General features: G+C 42.7%; 1 protein-coding gene across 4 annotated transcripts; it reads left to right on the top strand.

Moving 5' to 3' along the window:
• The first annotated feature begins 1,680 nt into the window (after positions 1-1,680).
• TMEM248 (transmembrane protein 248) lies at positions 1,681-16,445 on the top strand. Of its 4 annotated transcripts, none has more exons than XM_086762962.1 (7): positions 1,681-1,917; positions 10,977-11,151; positions 11,854-12,139; positions 13,306-13,456; positions 14,254-14,437; positions 14,901-15,044; positions 15,873-16,445. In XM_086762962.1, exons 2-7 carry the CDS (start codon positions 10,993-10,995, stop codon positions 15,891-15,893), a joined length of 945 nt encoding a protein of 314 aa, XP_086619088.1. In that variant the 5' UTR covers positions 1,681-1,917; positions 10,977-10,992; the 3' UTR covers positions 15,894-16,445. The 4 variants fall into 4 exon arrangements, with proteins under 4 accessions (XP_086619088.1, XP_086619086.1, XP_086619089.1 ...); XM_086762960.1 differs by having other exon boundaries at positions 1,682-1,912; XM_086762963.1 differs by lacking the exon at positions 1,681-1,917 and adding an exon at positions 4,982-5,239.
• Positions 16,446-21,612: the final 5,167 nt, after the last annotated feature.

Here is a 21,612-nt window from a genome sequence, read left to right as displayed (position 1 = left end):
TGAGGTGCTGCTGGCTGAGCTGGGAAGATGCTGTGGCAATTCTGGGCTCAGCATGAGCTGATGAACCCGCTAGTAAGCAGCACCAGATGGGCTTGGTACTGGGCATTGCGTGGTATGGAGATGCCGTGGGATAAGATCCAGTGAGAGACCCCAGTGATGGAAAAAGTTTTAAAATAGTATCTATGGGCAAGTTACTTGCCAACCAGAGGGTTTAACAAACACTATCTTAGTGAATTTGAATACAGGCTGCTGTGCTGTGGTGACAGTCACAGTATCAGAAATTACTTGTTTGTTGTTTTTTTTTTCTACAGCCCACTGCTAGTTCAGTATTACTGAAAATGAAGACTGCAGCTCATTACTAGGAATTTGTACTTGATGTTGTAAACTGCTTTTTTTTTTTGCATGTGAGCTCCCTATTTATTTTGCTGTAGTAAAGAAGATATTTTACAGGAAGTACTGGTCAATTAAACTGTACAACGTTCACATAACTGATTTATGAAATTAAATTGATTCTTCTACCCAGCTGTCATCAAAGTTTGTAAATTCTCTGGTGCGTATTCTCTGGTGGCTGGGTATCGCCTGCTTAAGGGAGAGACGCAAAGATAGATGCTGACAGGTTTAGCTAGTGCTATTTAAAAGCCATTGGGAAAAAAAAGAGTTAATTAAGAGGGTTGGGGGAGAAGCAGCCGTGTTCCATCTGATAAAGAACTGAACCTTGGAGGCTCCTATGCTGGAGTAGCTGCAGCACAAGACAAAACAGTTAGATATTTCATCTGGGTATCCAGTAGGAGATTAACATGTCCTTTTCCTTTATCCACAGCCACCATCCTTTTGTTGGAGATGTGTACAGAACTAGTGTGTATGATTATTTTTTTTGTATTATTCTCTTTTTGTCAAGAAGACTCATTAACTAAGGCGAGTAACTCGGTAGTCTCCTTGGACATCTTCGAAGACGGGGTCATTTCTGACCTTTCTGATCTTCAGAAAAACACTGTACTTTTTGCTTTCCGAAGTACCGCAACTCTTGCAGATCCTTACGGATACTTTCCTTCCAGCTTCTCAGGCTGCTGCTGTACATTTATGTACAGATTGGTAAAATTCCCCCGAGCCTCCTCTGCTCCAGGCCGAGCCATCCCTGCTCTCGGCTGAGGGCAGCCGTCCCTCCATCGTCGCCATCGCCCTTTGCTAGATTCGCTCTGCTGGGTTATTCCCCGCCGGGGCAAGACTTCACATTCGCCATTCTCCCTACTCCACCATAATTAAAATATTATTCTTCTGCTTCCTTCCATTAAGGATTTAATCTCGAACACGTTCAGGTATTTAATGCCTTTTTTTAATTCTTTTTTTTTTTTAAGTTCTGGACACTTTTTAGTGGCAAAAGGCGGGGGGGGGGGTGTAGGAAATGTAGGCAGCGCCTTTGTAAGGGGAGCAGGAGCGGGTGCTGGGGCAGCCACCCCCCCGCTGCCTGAGACCCCGCGAGCCCTGCGCAGAGCCGGAGCTGCCGCCTCCCAGCCCCGTTTCCCGGTGCGGCACCGAGCCCGGCCGACCCGCGGGGCCGAGGCGGCGCTCCCCGCTCCGCCACCCCCGGGGCTCCGCCCGCCCGCCGGCGAGGGGCCGGGCCCCGCGTTGCCGGCGCCGCAGCAATCTTGTCCCCCCCGCGCCACCGTCCGCGCGGCCGGCCGGGGTGAGAGGTCACGGCTGCGTCCCCGGAAGCAGCGGGAAGCGGCGGCGGAGGAGGCGGGTGTCCGGGCAGCGGCCTCCCCTCCGCTCCCCGCAGCCCCCGGCAGGGCAGGAGGATGGTGCAGAGCCCGCCCGCACGGCAGCCCCGCCGCCTCTGAGCCCCGCCGCCGCCTCCGGGCCTCGACCCGCCCGGCCCGGGGGCTTCTTCCTCCGCCCCCCGCTTCGGGTGCCGGTAAGGTGGGAACGGGGGGGTGGCCCTGCCTGACGGGGCCCGCGGGGGTCCCGGCCTGCCGGGCCCGGGCGCGGTGGATGCGGGGTCGCCTCCACCCTCGTGCGCCCCGGGGCGGGGCTGGGGGGTGTCGGGGCGGTGTGTGGTGGGGGCGGCTCCGGGCCTCGGCGCCGAGATCCCGCGGGCGGGAGCGGGGCGGTGGGTTGCACCGGTAACGGCTGGAAGCGCCGTGCGAGCCGCTGCCGGCACCGCGGCCCCGCGGCCGGGGAGAGCGGGGGAGCCGGGCCCAGCCCTCGCCGCCCCCCGGGCTGTGTTTCCAGGTGGTTTGTTTTCAGATCCGCACGGCAATAAACGGGTGTGCCTGGCTTGGCAGGTGGATTTCGGCGTTAGTTTTGCTTTGTTATTTACTTAATCTTTTTTTTTAAAGGTTATTAGCTTGAACTTCCTACGTGTGGCATTGTACCAGGAAAGAATAGTAAGAAAGAGTAATTCTTGTCGCACTAAAAATATTTCCACTTCAAAATAGCTCCCGAATTGACTCCTTCGTTATTTTTTTCTATTCATTACAATCCATATTTTACCCTCTTTTACTTTTTCAATTTAACACGTCTGAAGATGTTATGTTTTTAACAATAAAATTTCTGGTGCATCATGCCTAGAACATGGCTGCTGGATACCGAATGTTAAATTTGAACCGTCTATCGTAATCACGGATACGGGCACCCCGGGAAGCATTTCTGCCTGACAAGGGAAAGAACAGATTACAGCACAGCTTTTCTTTTCCCCCTTTCCATTTGTTTGCTTTTTAAGGGCTTATCTTCTCTGAGGAACTCTGTTTGCGTGATTAGCTGTAGTGCTGTAATTATATGAGTAAATTTGCCCTGTTAGACAAACCTTGAGTCTAGATAAGAATTCATTAAGGATCGCTCTCCACATCCTCATTGCACTTCTGAGAAGTTGGGCAACTGGAAGTATGTCATGAGATGAAAGCTTGTCGTGGCTGAGCGTGTCTTTTGTGGTAAATAATTAATGTGTTTTTATTTTATCAGTTGAGTTATAGGAATAAGACAAGCTAATCCTTTTGGTTCTAGATTGGACGTACAAAATGGTTCTAGGTTCATCTAGGGAGCTACCGCCGCTTCCATCTACCTGCTTTTCCTCTGCCCTCTGGGAACAAGCCGATGGCTGCAGTCCAATTTCTGGTCAGCAGGTGTCCGCGGGACAGGGGATGACTTTTGCAGGCAGACTGAGCAGAGAGAATACTGAATTGTGCCTGTGAGACTGAGTGCTCTTTGACACTAGGTGTAGTGCCGTCCAAGAGGATTAAGACCTTAGGAGCTTTGTTATCTCCTGTGATTTGAGGAGCGGCTCAGGGCCGGTGGAATGCGATTCTTCTTTCCCACTTGAAAGACAAGAACTTGAAATGCCGCCTGAAAATACAAAACAGTGCGCTCTGGCAGTGGAGAGGAGCATCTGAGGGCACGAGCAAACAAAGCTCCGTGTCCTTTGTGTGAGCTGGATGCATCCGGCAAGAGACAGGAGTTTGGCACGTCCATCGCCCCTGGACGGACGGCATACCACAGGAGTGCGGCTCCCTTCTCGGACACTCCCTGACAGCGTTCCTGCAGATCTGTCAGCTGTCATCATCTTTATTTTTTTATTAAATAGCATATTTTTTTTTTTAGAAATTAAGCTGGTTTTGTTTTTTTTTCAAATGAGCCCTAAATTAAGTGTTAATGAAACTCATTGGTGTCAGAATCTTGTTGCTTTTCCCAAATCTCCCCTTGCCAAGCGCATGTCTGTGTTGGGTGTTTCATTTTTTTGAGCAGACCGTTCTGACCTGTGAATAAAGCTGGTTCCCAGGGTTTGGAACTCTGGCGTTTTGTTTTGGTAGAAAACTTGCCTATGCCCTGGCATGTCGGGTTTTGTTAGTTATCGGTCTGTAAAATGGAGACTGTATTTACCTGCATGAGTTTGGGTTAAGAAAATTAAAATCCCGTTTCTTTTGACGAGCGGGGGTGAAGTCTCCAGACACGGTGATATTATTGCCGTATCCTTGATAACTCGGCTATCGCCTAATCTTCAGTCATTTTTGCTGCTGTTTGCATTCTCTCCTTCACCAGCAGCCACTGGCTGTTTTCCTACTGCTCTCCCACTGCCAGTGGTACCTTCTTTCGACACCCAGAACTCTTACTTTGCCATTTTCTCTAAAGCTGCCATTTCCTCAACTTGTCAGTCGGCTTCTGCTTGTGATTCAAGCTGCGTATCTGTCTGCGTCCCGTCACCTTACCGTTCTCGTTACAAACATCCAAAAGAGCCTTTTTCTGGCAGTTTTCTGTACCTACTGCTGAATTCTGTTTGGCATTCCTTAGTGAGTAGCCTTAACGAAGTCAACGATTAACCTTCTTAAATGGGTCGCTAAACCAATTTCTGTTTATTAAACTGTTACTGAGACTTTTCATACTTCTTGAGTAAAGCCTTTCTGTGGCTGTCGTCAGTAAGGTACATGCAGAACTTGATTTCTCATGGAGCTTCAACACATCCTATAAAACTGAATCATTTTACTTTTGCCTTCCTCTCCCAGGTTCTCGTGCTCATCAGCAGTAACAGAACAGCATTTTTTAAAATACATCTTCAAATCCCTTCAGTCTAATATTGCATGTTTTACTGTAGTCTGGATGATGTAGACTGCGATAAATCACGTTGTAAGTCGTGACTCTGACTTGTAAAAATGGAAAGGGTTTAAAAATGCCCAAGCCAGAACTCTTGTATGTGCAAGTGTACTCTTTCCCGTGGCACAGGCTCACCTGGCAAACAGGGCTGTCTTTTTAAAGTTTGGCAGCAAAACGTCTGTTTTCAGCCAGAGGTTATGTCTACTTTCATTTCCCAGCTGGGTATATTTTAAATTTATTTTTCTCTTTTAACAAAAGTCAGAATTTGGGGTTCATTGGACCAGGGAAATAAGGCTTTCCTTGCATCATGTCTATTATCTGGTTTATAACTTTTCTACCTTTTCTGGTTCTTCAATTTTTAAAAAACTCTTAGCATTTAAAAAAAAAAAACCAAACATTTGGAACCTGTTTTCATTTGCCAGTTTCTGCATAAATTTCTCTTTAAGTGCTAAACTGAAATCAACCTTGCTGCCCCCGGAGCATCAGCTGACACGCTGTTCAGGTGCTTGTGTCAAATCCACCTCAGACATTTGGAAGTACAGCACGCGTTTGCTGGGAAGGGCTGTTACGTATCTGGAAACTTTGCGTACACAGATTGAGTAACGTCTGATCCACAAATTTTCCTTTTTATTTTTTTTTAACTCGTCTCCTTGTTATTGTAAGTTTTCTGTCTTATTTTTCTGTCTTTATAGTCAGGAACTTGGGTGTTTGAAATTCAGTATCAGTATTTGATCCTTAAAATTTACTGTAAATCTAATGAAATTAGTCCCTTTCCTTGGCTTTGTTTTTTGGGCAGAACTGAAATGTTTGCTGCTTATGTAGCTCTTGGGGATGCTGAAATGCTTGATTATGCTTTGAAAAGTGTTTTGAGAGGTGAAAAGAAACAAGGATGAAGCATTTTGCTTTGTTCTGTTCTTGCAAGTCCCCGGGCTCTAAAGCTTTCGCTAATAATCTGCTTCCTGACCGACTCTGTTATCAGAATAACGCGGGGAAAGCATCTCCTTTTCCACAGGTGATGCTCTCGCTCCCCTTCTGTGTTGTACGGTGTCTCCTGTCTGTGCTCTTTGCGTGTTCAAAGGGCCAGGCCATTTTCCTGCCACGCTTTCTGCTTCCAGACTCTGGGAAAATGTTTTGTTTCTTTTTTTTCTTCCTAATCAGTAAACACGTTTATAGGCTGAAATAGCTCAGAAAACTGTGATGAGGCACAGGTTTGATCTGACTCACTGTTGCCTCCCACTTGGGTCCTTTCGCCTTGCACAGTCCTGAGGGAGCAGGGAGTTTGTGCACATCTGTGCACATCTGGCTGCTGATCTTTTGGTTGCAGTGGATGGAAGGACCCTAGGTGATGTTTTCATCAGCTTTCTTCCTCCTGCAAGTCCTGATTGCTTCTCTTCCCCTACTTTGTGAAGACGACTGATGGCGCTTACTATGAGTCTGTTTACTTTGTTTTATTTTTTTAAGACTGAAGGACAGGAGAAGGGGAAGAGGCTCAGCTGGACAGAAAAAGTGCTCTGCTCCGGAGGATTCTCCTCCCTTCCCTCCTCCGGGAGTCAGCCCTGCCTGCGCTTCTGCTGCTGACGGAGGTTTTAGGCTGTACAATTTCATCCCGCAGTGTCGTGATATGCTTCCTAAAAAGATGAACTGAAACAGCTGCAGATACTGGTGCCTCCTTTTTTTTCCATAGATAGCAGCATGGTACAATAAATTTTCCTGTAAAATTAGGAGGAAACCCCTCTTTTCCTCCCAACTGCATATTTTATGATAAAAATATTATGTTTTGAAATTCTAATGATGATTTAGAGAAAAAAAAATATTCATTAGACTTCCCCAATTCCTGAAAGAAACTGACTGTAAAAACTCTTGACAGTTTATGTAGAAGAAATTAATAGTTCATTTTAAGTGATAAGAGGACAGCCTTCTGGTGAGTTTACTTCTGCTGAATTTTAATTTTCATCCTGTTTTATTTCTTTTTAAAAAAGGAGGTGGGGTATAATAATTGCTGCTGCTCTGAGAAGCAGCAGAGGCTTTATTTTCAGTTGTAAGTTCAGGTGAGATTACTTTAGCTAGTTCTGTTCGATACGCTGGTGATATTAGATTAGAGATACAGACATTCTTGTTAATTATAAAGCTTTGACAGACTATTTTGAGTGTTTTGAACTTTAATAGGCAGCTTCACAGTTCCCACAACTGTGATCTGTTTTGCTTTGCTATTCTAGTGTTTTAGGTGTTAGATATCAAGTTCAGTTTGAAGAGAAGAAAACAAATCAAAGGTATTTTTGGTACCTGCTGCTGTTTACTCTTCGCCACTCTAGTTTGAGATAACTCTGTTTCTTTGTTTGCATGTTATTTATGGATGGTTTGCTAGGAAAATCACAGTTGGGTTGATTTGTGTTTATGAGTGTTTTTCTGGCACGAAATATTATTTTCATTCAGAGCGGTTAACTCTGATGTCACCCATTTCCTAACCCCATTGTACCCCTAGTAATGGGCCATCTTTGAAAACATAATTGATTTATAAATAAACTGAAGGGCACAGTGAAGATTAAATGCTGTTGTGTGCACTAAGAGGGTCAGGCTTAGAAAACATGTGAGGTTTAACGGAGAGCCCTTGGGATGGGTTAGTGCTGGCCTGCTGCCCTTCCCTTCCACCCACAATTTTCTTCCTTACGGTATTTCAGTGGGTTTTTTTTATTATTTACTCTCTCCCCCCAAATGATTTTCTTCTCTGGACTGTGATGTCTTACATGCACAACAAGAAGGAGAAATACTTGTAAGGAAATTCTGTTATTTTAAGCTTTCTGGTGGAAAGACAGTAGTCAACGTTATGGCAAGAAACATGTAGGAATTATGTCAGACGTTTACTTTGATATCTTTAAAATTAATATTTTTTTCTTCCTTTTGGCAACTGCAATTTTACTTTTTAATCCTTGCTTTAGTACAACATGCATTTTTGTTGTTGTTAGGAATTAAGTTCCTTTGATACTAAGCCCTGAAATGGGAACTTAATACTACCGCTGTGACTCATTCCATTACTTTTTGGCCTTTGCAATAATCTCCAAGATTTCCCTTATTTGTAATTTGTTCTTTAAAAACTCCTAGGTTTATTTCAGAAGTTACCTTTTCTGTACCCTTTCATATACAAATAAGGAGGAATTTAAAATGTTGCTTCTGTGCGGTTACTGTAGTCAGTCCTGAGCTACTGTGGAGGAAGACCCCCCCTAAACTGTAGAATAAGCGGCTATTGCCTCGCTTTCTAGACAGTTACCCAGTGCTGTGTTTGCCTGGGACTCTGACGTAAACTGCTGCGTATTTCCATCCTTTGCCATTTTTATCTTTTTAACTGTGTAACAGAATTTCTGGGGTTTGTAGGACCTGATTTAAGAGCACAATATCTCTGCAGCGCTTGTCGAGCATTTCCCGGTGAGTACGGTCAGCTGTAACTCTGCCTGAACGCCGCGTTTTGTCTTGACTTGACGTGTGCACCTCAATGCCAAGCAATTACTTTGGAGTTGGTGGCCAATGTTCCAGGCTGGCAGTTTTCATTCTTCCCGTTGCGCTTGAGCTACTTGTAAGGCTGACTGTGGAGATTTTTATTGCACGAGTATTAAAAGGTTTAGCCAGAGCGGAGAGAGGCGGGCAGCGGTTATTAGAGCCACTTTCTAAATTATTTATTTAGCTAAAAAGTGAAATCTGATCTTGCTTTCCTGACCTGCCGGGAGGTTGTAGCATTTGGTTTCTTTTTTTAACTGTGTGAAAAAGAAATAAAAATTTAAATTATGTTCTTTAGGTTATTTATTTACAGAGAGGAAGCTGATAGTTGCAGCTGGAGCTGGTAAAAGAAAAGCATTTGTTTTGTGTTTGTAACAGGTCCTAACAGAAAGGAGGAGTTTAAGTGTGTGGACCGTTAACTGAACCCCTAAAATCTAGTAGGAATATATATTATCATTTATGTACACTGATAATTAGTGGTATTTATTCACTTTATTTCATTACAAAAATAACAGTTCTTCAGGCAGCAGTGTGGAAACATTCTCCTTCATTCGGGTTTGCAGTAACCATGTCCCATTGCTATTTTCACGTCGGCTGTAGTATTGAAATCCCCAGTTGTTCCCTTTTCTCTCACAAATGCTCAAAAGGCGTATTACGCTTTGGAAATTGCAGCTTATAGCATTTTCTAATTGCTTTCAAAGCCGTTGAGTTATGGGAGCATATTAAGCAACCGGCAGTTAAAAGCTGATGATCTCTTACATAAAAATATTAACTCAAATATTTTTATATGTACGCTTTCCAGCACATCCAGTTTTATGGCTGATTTTAGACCCTGTGGTAAATGAGCATGCTAATGGAGCTGTTGGAAGCCCCCTTAAAATGGGATCACAGCACTGCGTATGCTGTGGGTGACGTTCAGCTTTGATTAAACGCTGTAATAAAGCCTGCATCTGTGTTATTTTCAAAAGGAAATCCAGAAGGGAACACTGAATACAACTCTGCTTTTGGTTTATCTTTTGATCTTTTCCCGTCTGAACATGTGTCTCCAATGTTTCTAGATGGAGCGTTTGGGGTTTTTAACTAGGGCTCATTTAAGAAATTTGCTGCCAGCGACAAGATAGGAGGCAGAACGTACAGGAGTGCGGATCCTCACCCAGCATGAGCCTTACCCACACCAGTTCTCCCTTTCCCTCTCACTTCTGCCTTCTCCTGACACCTTGACTGGCCTGTTTGGCCGTAGCACAGCTGGTCTTGGACAAAGATAGAAGTTCTGGTAAGGTGCACATTTGTCAGCACCTTTTCTTTCCTCTCTTCTCCTCTCCATCCTTTCTCTGCACCATGCTTTTCACTCTCAGACACGCTCTGTGGTTTTGTACAGAGGTGTTTGCAGCACCCAGTCGTTCTTGCTGATAAAAAGTTGCTGGCTTTCCTGGCCTTTGCGGAGTGGATGAAAATTGGTTGAAGGTGCAAACAGCGAACCCAGGATGTGATCTTGTGCTCTGCAGTGAGCCCTACTTCAGGAGATTTCACCGAGGAGAGCAAGTAGGTGTGTGGAAAGGAGACAGGGGCAGTCAGCGTGCACAACTCAGTGTTGTGTTACTGCCACAGGAGCTTGGGGTCTGTTCTTACTGAGTTGAATTTTCCCTTCTCTGGAGCACTTTTACAGGTTTTGTCAATATTCTTTCTGTTAAGAATAACAGAAGCATTTCTGCCAGTGAAATCTCAAGTATACACAGGAAAGTTGTGATCATTGTGGGATCTGAAGAAGACTTCGTCTGAAAGCTTGTCCATTTCCCTTCTGTTGCTTTCTTTTAAATCAGGAGATCAGATCAAAGATTGCGCTGTCCCTTCCTCGCCCTCTTTTTCAAAACCTGTCCCTCTCACATCCTTCGACCTACCCTGGCTTCAGCTGTGCCACATCTGGCTTGTAAATGACGTGTACTTCCAGTAAGAATCGATGAGAATCACTCAGACCTGTGGGGAGCAGGGTCCCTGACTTCATTAAAAGTTATCAGACCTGTATGAATGCTCAAACATTAACCATTGCAGTGCTGAATTCTTTAGATTCTGCTCTTGAAGTTTGCCTTTTTCTGTTAATTTTGGAGGTAAGCAACACATGGCTAAGAACAGTTACTGCACTTCTAGCTTAGTTGGAGCTAAAAGCCTTTTTAACCAGGAATTCAGGTAAGACAAAGATAAGAGGTTTGCTTGGCGTTCCTTCCTCGCAGAGCTTGTGAAGTAGATGCCGCCAGGCTGCCCTTTAACGCTGGGCTGTTTGCTTTTCCTTGTGAGTGGAGGTGGGGAAGCTGATACGTAAACGTAGCCTGGGTCTTTCTGCTCTGCAAATGAAAATAAAATTCAGATGGGGAATGAGAAAGACAAGATATGATATTTTGGACAAAAAAAAAAAAAAAGATTCAGTAAGTTTCCTCAGCATGTGTAGTCCTCTCTGTTTACATACTCTAGCAAAAGTTCTCTAGATCTTGGAAGAATCAAATAAAGAAAGGAGTCTTCCAGTCTCCACCCTAATGCAGTTGTTCGGTGTTTCTGACCACAGGATTCTTGATGCAGAAGCCTGCCTAGGTATGCGGGGAAAGAAAATAACTGGTTTTATTGCTTACCAGCAATAGTTGGCTGTGCTAGAAATTGTCCTCATTTCTTAAAATCTGTTCCTAGCTGGCGCTTTCGGGCACTGAGAAGGTGAACTGAAGCATGTCTTGATTTGTGCTTTACTTAAGGCGTCCTGAGTCTGTGTTCAATAAACAGTACAGAGTTGTATAACTGAATCTCATTTTGGTATATGATTCCATTTTTTGTTGTCAAAATTCTCTCTCGTGTGATCTACCAGCCCCTACCCTGTAATACACACAGCCCGGTCACTCTGTTCTAATATTCTTTGTTTTCAGGTGAACAATCAGAATAATGTTCAACATAAACCTGTTGGAGAACCTGAAGGTTTACATCAGCAGCCGACCTCCGCTCGTGGTCTTTATGATCAGTGTGAGTGCTATGGCAATAGCTTTTCTGACACTGGGTTATTTCTTCAAAATCAAGGAGATCAAGTCACCAGAAATGACAGAGGTAGGTACAAAAAGTTCCTGAGCTACACAGTGGGAATAGTGATTTGAAAAACTTGCATGAAGCTAAGGAGTTCTCTTTTCCCCTTCCAAGAGAGGATTCTTGGCAGTGTGCAGAGTATTATGGGAGATTGTCTTCCTTTATACTTGCCTCTAATTTCATAAGGGAAGGGGCTATTGGTATTAATGTTTTGAATAGTTTTGTTTGTTTGTTTGTTTGTTTGTTTTTCAGTTTGAGGATGAGGCCGAGTCATCTGATGTGGCTCTTCCCTGCTATGGCTAGGAGCCTTTCTTTTTCTTATTCTGTTGTGCCAGCTAGCTTGTTTGTGAAACTTCAGATCTTACCTAGCGGTACTAGTCTGCAATGAGGGAAACCCTGCTAGAAACCACTCGCGCCCTGAGCGTGGTGAGAACAGACCAAGCTAGTATATTCCTTATGTAGTTTAAAGGAGGATATTCCGCTGCTGTGCTGAGCGTTGGTCAGGCAGTGGCTGCGATTGAACACGTCCAGCTTCTGTGAACAACTTGCCCTGTTGTTGAGATGGGCATGGTGGTATTTGTGCTTGCTTTGTGAGCCGCGTAATTTCTGTTAAATGGGTTGGAACTGTGGACGGGATGGTGCATATCAAGGGCTGCACTGCTCTGGACAAGGGGCAGCCAGCAGTTAATTACCTAATTTGGTTGAAATCTTCACATTTGTTTTAAGGACTGGAATACTTTCCTCCTGAGGTTTAATGATTTGGACTTCTGTATTTCTGAGAATGAAACCTTGAAGCACCTCATAAATGACACCACAACTCCAGAAAGTACCGTGACTAGCGGACAGGCAAGATCTTCTACACAGTCTCCACAAACTCTTGAGGACTCTGGTCCGATAAACATCTCTGTTACAATCACGTTGACGCTGGACCCGCTCCGACCGTTTGGTGGATATTCTCGCAATGTCACACATCTAAGTTCCACAATTTTTGGACACCAAATTGGACTCTCAGGTATGGAAGACTTGACCTTTATAAATATGAATGATACCTGCATAAGCAAATAAAAACTCTCCCTCTTATCATTGGTGAGATAAATCTTTTGCTTCCAGATTTGTGGTGAGTATGTTCTGATACAGAGCCCTTCACTTGTTGGCTAGAAAAACTTTTCCCTGCATTCAGAATGGAAGAGAACCTGCAGGTTTGCCAAGATTAGGCTGTGCAGTTTTAAATGATTAACCTAATGACAATGGAAGGTAATTTTTAAGCCAACAAAATTCCAAGCAGCAAAAGCTTCCACAGTGACCATCTTCCATTCTATCTCAATATGTCTTTGAGTCCCTAACTCACATTTTGGAGGCATTAATGTATATATGTTACAGATCAAGTAGCACGTTGTCTAAAAAATTGAGTTTATCTAAAATGCATAGATGAATAAGCTTTAAGATGGTTACAGTTTCTGTGGTGTGAAGAGATTGATCTGCTGTGTGGCTGCCCTGACAGTAAGTTTTGACAGGAGATTGTAGAAAATTAGTAGAAATTGATAATAGAACCTTGTTGAATTTTAGCTTTTAGTCAGGGTTGCATTTTATAATAATGCCTGAAGGTGTCTTGAACCTCAGAGAAGAGGTGAAGAGACATTTACCATGGCTGTAAATTTGTATTACTGTATTTTATGTTGTTGTTGTTATGTTACTGCTTTAATAGCTATCAAATTTAGGTTCAATTTCCAGTCGCCTGGATTTATTTTCAGTATGACAACATCCACATGGAGTTAACGTGCACTACTTAATCTGCAGTTCAGAATCTGTTGGCACCTTTTTGTCTACATGAGTACCTCCAATTTGAAAAGTAAGCGTCAGAAAAAGCAAATATGGAACAAAGTCTTTGGGAGTATGAATTCCCTTATAAACAGTGAGTTTTTCATTTCTGAAAGGAGCCTAATGAACCCACTACTTCTGGAAGCAAGAGAGATTAGAAAGACCAGCAGCTGGGTTTTATTTTGGTTTTTAACTTTCTTTTTGCTCTCTGTTGATAGTGAAGATCCTGGATGACTTCAGAGGTACAGGTTCAGAGTTACGGTTGCTGCCTTAGTCGTTTGTGTGTTGTCCTTATCCTAGCGACTGTTGCTCAGATACTTTTGTGAGCAAAACCCAACTTTCCTTCTCTCTTTCTCAAAGGCAGAGAATCCCATGAGGAGATAAATATTACGTTCACCCTGCCGGCTGCTTGGAATTCAGATGACTGCGTTCTCCATGGCCACTGCGAGCAGGTTGTGTTCACGACCTGCATGACCGTGACAGCAGCCAGCAATGTATTTCCTGTCACAGTGTAAGTGCATTTTAAAGACTCCTTCATTGACTTGTTACTGGGTGATTAATTCCACAGCTGGTTCTCTGAGGTTGTTACTACCTGATGAGCATTATTGTTGACTGTGGAAATTATCTACCTGCCTTCCCTCCCCCACAGTAAAAACCCTGTCTTGAGACTTTTGCTGGCTTTTAGCAACGCTAGATGCGAAGTGCTAACACTAGATTCTGTGGATGTTTTGAACTATAGCCCCTGCCTGCCTTTCAACATGCTACCTGTGATTTAAACTTCACTAGGAACAAAATAATCTGTGAATATTTAAGAAAGATACCCTATAATGTAGTTTCATTACTTTGTATGAGAGCTAAGGCTTGACACTAAGGTTCTTATCCTCTTCCCTGCTGAGAGGTCAGCGTAAGCCAAATGCTGCTTTGCTACCATACCCCAGCAGGTACAGACCTTTCATCAAAATAGTTTCCCTTTGTCTTCTCTAGACTCTCTGACAGTATTCAGTACACCCTGGAGAACCACATGACTGTGTAACGCCTTTGTGAAAACCAGTGTTTTTCTAATTAAGCTACGGGGTGTTGACTTACTGGAACAACATGCAGTTAAATTCTAATCTTAGTATAGAAATCACATGGTTTTTATACGCTCTTGCAGTTAAGCTTTGTTTTCTGTTGTTTTTGGAATGTCCAAAATAAAACCGTGTTTTATGCTGCTGTTGAGAAGACTGGGCTTGACTCTGTTCTAAAATTTAGCCTTACTGAACATGGAGAATGGGAATTGAGGTGCTAATTATTTCTGTTTTTCTGCAGTCAGCCACCACATTGTGTTCCTGAAACATACAGCAATGCCACACTTTGGTACAAGATCTTTACCACAGCAAGGGACTCTAATACGAAGTATGCACAAGATTACAACCCCTTTTGGTGTTACAAAGGAGCAATTGGAAAAGTGTATCATGCTTTAAATCCCAAACTAACTGTTATAGTTCCAGATGTAAGTGCCATTTTTTTATATATGTTACGTTGAATAAATGCTTGGCTCTGTTTTAATGGAATGTGGTTCTCTTCACGTCCTAAAATACTCATTTTCGGTGCTGGTTCGTTATTGTGGGTTGAAACAGAGTTGGATATGCTTTACCAGTGGTGGGCACGATGGTCTTCCTGTAATCTCCATGTGCTCACAGCTTTTAATAACTAACATTTCTATTTTGAGATCATTTGACAAAAGACACTGCCAGTACATGGGAAGGGATCTCTAGTACAGATTTTTAACATGAGGAATGTTTTGGCTCTTTATGTGCCACAATTAGGAATCACTTTCATTACTGTGCCAGCTGCATAAAGGGGAGAAGTTTGATTCATGAAGTAATTTCTGTGCTGATCTGATAATTATTGCTTTAATATAAAATGCCGACTATTTGTGCATTGTCAGTAAATGGTTTTAATTCTCTGTGCAGGATGATCGCTCTCTAATAAACCTGCATCTCATGCACACCAGTTACTTTCTTTTTGTGATGGTGATTACAATGTTCTGCTATGCAGTTATTAAAGGCAGACCAAGCAAACTGAGGCAAAGCAATACAGAATTCTGCTCCGAAAAGGTGAGTCTGTGTAATAACAAAATATTGACTCTGATAAGAAAACACAGAAAACCTCCTTTTTTACATAGTACAGACTGGTTTTTCTTATCTCTGGAGATGTAGATTTAATTCCCTTTCAAAGAGACATGGGTGTTTCATTGTGGACAGTAGGGACATGTGCTACCAAATACAGATATGTGCTTTGTAGATCCTCAGAGTCAGATTTCTCTCCTACAGAAGTGGATTATTGCAGTTCAGCAAGTGCTGTAATGCAGCTCTTCTGCCATAATTCTTATTGCACCGTTTTGTATGAAGCATTGAATAGATGGCACTGAGTAGTTCTATTTATCTTTTATCACAGCAAACTGAAAACTTTGAATAAAACATGATATGTAATTCTAATTGTCGTTAGTCAGAATTAAATGAAAACACTGTCAAAGCTGTTGAAACAGTCATTATTTAACACTGCACCGGAGACCTGCACTTTGCTTGAAGGATTAAATATGAATGTATCTAATTGTGAACTAGAAAGCTAATGATGGTACCTCTAGATCTTAATGGTATTTTGTAGTATGAGCTGTATTGGGTCTTGTTTTTTGTGAGGCTTTTTTTGTTGTGGGGTTTGTTGGGTTTTTTTGGTTGGTTTTTTTTTTTTTTTTTCCCCTTAAATTGATTATGCTAAGTACAAAACATCTCCAGACTTACTTTGATCTCCTTCCCAAGTTAGACTTTTCAAGGTTCTTCGAAAAGGGAGAGACAGACATGCCAGCTGCACAGAGATAAGTAATATCACTGTTACGGGATTAAGAATTTGACTTTAATTAAATATTTTCTTTTTCTTTTGTTTAGGTTGCTTTGTCAGAAGCATAATCCATCCTCTCCTTTTACTGAGAATGACTGAGAACCGTAATCATTGCCTGCTGAACCCAGAATGGGTCTTAACACTCTGTGAATACATTATCTTGCAATGTTGGTTTATTCCAACCAAAGACATTTCAAGTGCCTGTAATTGATTTGTACATATTTATAAAAGTATATTCAGAATAGGTCAGATGATGCACTTGTTCTGCATTGTAGTGCGGCTGGAAACTTTCAGTCTTTACCTGTGGACATAGCCGAATGTTTGTGTAGATATGTTTAGTGATATGGCTCCATATAGTCAGAGCAAGATATTTTTGTCTAGCTGCATCTGGGCAGGTTAAAATGCCTTTGCAAGTGTCTCAAACAAACCAACAGATCTTTGTTTTTTGCCCAATGATATGTACAGTGTGTTTGAAACAGTATGCACCTTTGATATAATACTGCATTTCCAAAGCCACCAATCTACTACATGAATTAAATGTGTATTTGTGTGGCCTAATACTTTCTTCCATTTGCTCCTTGCTTGCAAGAAAAGATATCAACATTTTAGATTTTTTTTTTTTTAAAGAAATACATATTCACATTTTAATAGTGCTGTATTTAGGAGAAAGTTGTGCTTTTATTCATAGTAAAAAAATTAAGAAGTGAAGTCCCATTTTAAAATGTTTCTTATTGAAAAGTGCTAGGTTTGATTATTTTTCCCCCCCCCTCCATTTGGCTTGCTGAATGCCAGAGAATCAGTCAGCATAGAGACTATCTGGAAAGCTTTCCACCTGGCCTCCCATCCGCAGCCCTCAAACCAGGATTGTGCGTCTCTGCTGCAGAGCAGCTTTCTGTAAACTTTTTTTTTTTTTTCCTAGAAAGTGAAACTTAATGAAAAGATGTATTAACAGTCTGTTAGGGCTCTGCACAGCTTTGGGCAAGTGCAAATAACGGAAGGAAAAGAAGTCCCGTAATGTGTTACAGAGCTTCACTTTGGGATCTCTATCCATCTCTGAAAATGACACTTCTATGAGCTTTGTCCCATTTCCATTTAGTGCTGTCCACTGAGGGGAGAATGACAAGGAGAGGACTAGGGCTGTCATGGTTAAGGTCAAAGAAACCACACAGTAAAACACACGCTGTTCTCTGTGTCCATTCTTAAATTAGAGGTTTTATTCTGTGCATTTCTCCTTTTCCCATTCTGGCTTTTGCTGGTTTTTTTCTGGCTTCTTATTGAGCAGCCTCCTTAATTTTGAGGAGTCTGGGTTTTCCTGCAGACATTTCCACCACTGCTTTTAAAATCTCACTGGCTGCCTTAATTGACCTTTCATCTTGTCTTTTAGCTTTCTTGTCAGGTAGTGTAACTGTAGGTCTGTGTACGTACACATATGCTTTTTTTTCCTCCTCCTTTCGCTGTAAACGACGCAAAAGAAGAAACTCAACTCAAAATCTCACAGTCTCAGTTATGCTGGCGTAAGATTCTTAGTTTGTTACCTGTAGACACTATTGAATGGTACCCACTGGTCTGTATGTATGGGACTTCAGCAAGTTCACGAGTCTTCAGAGCATTTGAAGCAAAATAGTCACAGAGAAGACTTCAGAACATGTTTCCTTTATAGAACTTCAGTTACTTTAATGGTGTTAACGAACGTGTTTTTCTCCGGTGATGTTAAGGCAAAGCTTTAGAGATGGCCTAGTTTGAAGTCTAGGGATAAAATGAAGCTTCCAGTTTTCTCCCGATGCTGCTATGGGCTAATACTGCTTCGCTGAAATGGGTCAGTGAAGTCAAAAAACAGGTAGACAGCTTCTCATGAAAACTGTCCGAGCTGTTCTAATTCACGCATGCCCTGCCTTCTGCGTTAATACTGACTTCTAGAGTTGCCTACGAGGGTGGCTTGATCTGGGGACCAAAGGCAGGAAGAAGAAGCAGATTGGGGTGGTGTTGCAAATTCTGGAAGTACCTAGGAAACACCCAACATAACACAACTCCTTTAAAAAAGCAAAGCCGAATCCTTTCTGTTTCGGCAAATTAAAAATCAAACTCCAAGTCTTCTACCTGGAATTTGATCTGTTGGGGAAAACAATTTTTTTTTTAATCTAGTTTTGCTATTTGGCAATTAGAGGAGCCTGCTTTGCAATTTATCACCCACTATATTGAAGTACCCAGGAATACTAAGGTTGCAACCCACAAACACAAAAGGGAAAATGTTAGAGTTGTATTTTTTGGCCTTACTTTATCCCTTTTGCACCCCTGTATTGCAGCGGAGAGGTGAGGGTGGCCGTCAGGTTGAAATGCTGTAATACTGAGGAATATCGGATTGTTCCTAGGCGCAGTGTACAAAAGTTAAATGCAGCCAAACAGAAGAGTGAAAACTTCAGATCATATTGATCTTTCCTTTTTGGTTTTCTTTTTCTTTTTAACTATGACTTGAATCAGTTTTGATTCTATTTGTACGTGTTTTCTTGTTCTTAGAAAGCTGCCATTTTCTTTTGCATTTTTCTTTGGCATTACATAGAAAATCTGAGCCTTGGTTTTCAACCCTCTGCAGGTGATTGTAGGGTTAAGATGGCTTTTTTGTTTTGTTTTGTTCTTACATTTCACTTGTCTTGTTGCATGATGGTTAATAGCTGATTTGGAAATGACATTTCTCCTAGATTAATTTTGTGTTTGTAAGATGTGCATATTGCTTTGCAGAATAAAAAAAGATGAAGTTTATTCTGTTGTCTTTATTTCTACTGCCCCGTTGCTGCGGAGGTTTCCTAAATCACCTGTGTTGTATGGAGCATTGGAGGAGAAAAGTAGTAAAAGTCCACAATAGATTGGAATTTCAAACCCTTTGTGTGCCTGTGGTGCAACGAGGACCTTACGTAGACCTTTTTTCTTTATGTATTATGGAGTAGGGAATGTGGCTGATGCCTGTCATGAGAAATGCAGAATTTGTGACCTAGACCCATCTGTCCTGTTGCTCTTCCTTGATGATCAATGCCTTCCGCTGCCTCCTCGCTACAGGTGCTGTGTAACTGCCTCAGCTGAACCAAGACCAGATGCTGAATGTTCCAGAACAGCTGCAGGTGCCTGGAGATGGTCGGAGGTCGTATATGGATGGTGTTGAGATCAAGATAATGTGACTTGTTAAATTCTAGCTCCAGTTACTGGGCAGCTGGAACAAGATGCACCTGCGTGTCTTCAGTGCTTGAGAGAGCAGGGAAAATGTACTTCATTTTGCTCTGGGAAGTTTGTTAAAACTAGGTACTGTGTGTTTGACAAGTACAAGAAGGGCAGCCTGTCTTGCCTCTCTGAAAAACAGAGTTCAGAGCATCCAAATGTTGGCCATTCAAATCTGGTGGCCAGTGTGAGCATTCTTTAAAAGTAAATCTGTGGCATTGTTTTAGAATTTTTACTGGGGTGAGTGACTCTGAGAATTAGTGGGGAAAAGTGATTTTAATAGAATAGTTTTTACAAATCCCCTCAGTACAGCTAGCAAACCTGCCTGGTTCTGACCGCCCTGAGCGAGCACTAATGCCCTGCGTTAGCACGGCCGCAACTTTGAGCGAGTCTGCCTCTGTTTTAGTGAGCGGAGCAGTCATCTTGGCCTCCTCTGAATTCTGTCCCTCGGCCAGCAAAGAGGAAGAGAAAGGCAGGTGAACACGTATTCACTTGTTTTCTGTTAAACAAACTCTCTTTCATAACTCGAGCAGCCACTGTTTGGCAAATGCACAGCTTTGTTCAATGAGTTTTATAGAAGTGCAACTTCCTTGAAGAAAGCCCTGTTTTCATAGCTCTTGCTGCATGGAGTTACACTTCAGTAAACTTAAAGGAGGATCTATGGCGAGTTCCCACTGGGGAAAAAGTACTTGACAAAGCAATATGTCATTGAATCCATGTTCTAAAGTAAAGGTGAGCAACCGGCTGCCTGGAATACTTCCCAAGCCGCTTAATGTAGGAAAAGTCTCGCTGTGATTTAGTGCCAGGTTCTTCCAAGGCCCTCTCCTGGCTCTTGATAGTATGAGCAGCTTAAAATGAGGTATTAGAAGCAGATAGTATAATGGGGGGAAAAAAAGCTGTTTTGCTGATGTGACAGGACATTTCCAGGTGCTGGAAGGTTGGAAGGGTGGGGTGAGCAGGAGGGATTCATGTGATGACACTAATCGGGCTGTTTGCTCATAACGATGGTGTTTGTTAACAAACTAAAATAAGGGCAATGAAAAATTATGTAAAGCTTGCTCACCTGGAAAAAGAAATGCATGCACTGTGTTTGCAATCAGATTACATCAAACGTTAGCAGGCTGCTGCAGATTGGGATGAGAAGTACCATCTGCCACCAGCGATGGCATTTCTTTAATCAGGTGCTTCGTGCCAAATATTTTGGTATTACGTGAAAGTATTGCTGAAAATGAGGAGCAGCATCTGTCTTGCAGCAGTGCCTTCCTTCTGCAAGCAAATTGCTTTAGCCCTCTTTGTAAAATAGAATTTGAAATCAATGTTCTCCAAAAGTTCATATGAATGGGTAATGCTGGCAGCTGATGAAATTTGGATTGTAAATTCTCTTTTTCTTTTCCCTCCAGCTCTAATCAAAATTTCGCTAGTGATGACTTGCCTGGCAGAGTGAGAAAATAAACTGTAGCTAAAGGTAGAAACCCATGTATGTGTTAAAAACTCCTGTGACTTGTCTGCTGTTAACCAGCTAAATCGGTGACTTTCAAATTTCTGATTTCCCAGCCCCACAAATACCCCCCTCAAAGACGCCCAAGAAGTCGCCTCCACAAAGGTTCCTTTGTGGCATCCATTGACTGGGCGTTTTGTCTGTTAGCTTCTGCCAGCTTTTTGGAGGTAGCCTGGGGACTGACCTTGAGGTGTCTGTTAACCCTGGGTTGAAAACAACTCCGCTAAATAAATAGCAGCCGTGCTGAGAAGCAAGCTGCAAGCTTGCTGGAGCTGGATCTTCCTTCAGCGCCGATGCCCAGCGGTGTTCCTGTCCCTCGGTGCACCGCACCGGCTCCCAGGAGATGCGGGTTCCTCGCTGGGTGACTTGGGCAGCTTGCTTTGTGTTTGTAGGTCTCAGTTTCTCCTTTCTAAAGGGCTTTTACAGCTCTACTAAGTGCTCTGACCTTGGCTGATGGAAGTAACTTGTCCTCAGCTAGAAAATGCATCGGATGGACTGTGCTGCCACACAGACGGGGAGGCTCTGTCCTGACCTGACAGGCTTCCCAGCAGAACCAATATTCCCCCTTTACCTTTTGAAGGTGTTTCTGTACAGGATGTTGGAGACCTAAGCATAGATTTCTTTGTGCTCTCTCTGTTGTTAGCTCCTTGCATCTTGATGGAAGAAATAACTTAAGATTTCATCTGTAGGTACAAAAAAAAAAAAAAAGACAGATAATCCATGGACCTGCTTTTTCATAGGCCTTATTAATGCTTCTAAATAAAACATTTTACAACACACTACATTGTAATTTATACTTTAAAAATATTCCTTCTGGTAGTGACCTTTATCTTCCAACAAGAGGGGGGCTTCACAGCGAGGAGGATGGCAATATCTTCTCTATGCTCTTGGTATAAATCACACCACGGAGCAGTTGTGTCTGTGGGGAGAGGCAAGTGACTGGAAAACACGGGGACGCCCATTATGTCCTTGTGCCCATTTCACCCCTGAGCCCTGCATGAATGAAACTGACACCTGGGAGGCACAAGTGGGGAAGAAATGTGATTTTGTCACCCATAGACGGGGTTGTGGCTACGTGCATC

The sequence above is a fragment of the Chlamydotis macqueenii genome, chromosome 19, assembly GCF_036417535.1.
Source record: "Chlamydotis macqueenii isolate bChlMac1 chromosome 19, bChlMac1.mat, whole genome shotgun sequence".
In the NCBI taxonomy this organism is placed as follows: domain Eukaryota; kingdom Metazoa; phylum Chordata; class Aves; order Otidiformes; family Otididae; genus Chlamydotis; species Chlamydotis macqueenii.
Note: the sequence above shows the minus strand (reverse complement) of the source record. Positions and strands in the feature narration are given on the sequence as shown.

Coding starts and splice junctions, on each gene's coding strand:
- TMEM248 (XM_086762962.1), top strand. CDS start 10,993: ATGTTCAACATAAACCTGTTGGAGAACCTGAAGGTTTACATCAGCAGC. Junction 11,152..11,853: donor AGTCACCAGAAATGACAGAG/GTAGGTACAAAA, acceptor ATTTGTTTTAAG/GACTGGAATACTTTCCTCCT. Junction 15,045..15,872: donor CAGAATTCTGCTCCGAAAAG/GTGAGTCTGTGT, acceptor TCTTTTGTTTAG/GTTGCTTTGTCAGAAGCATA.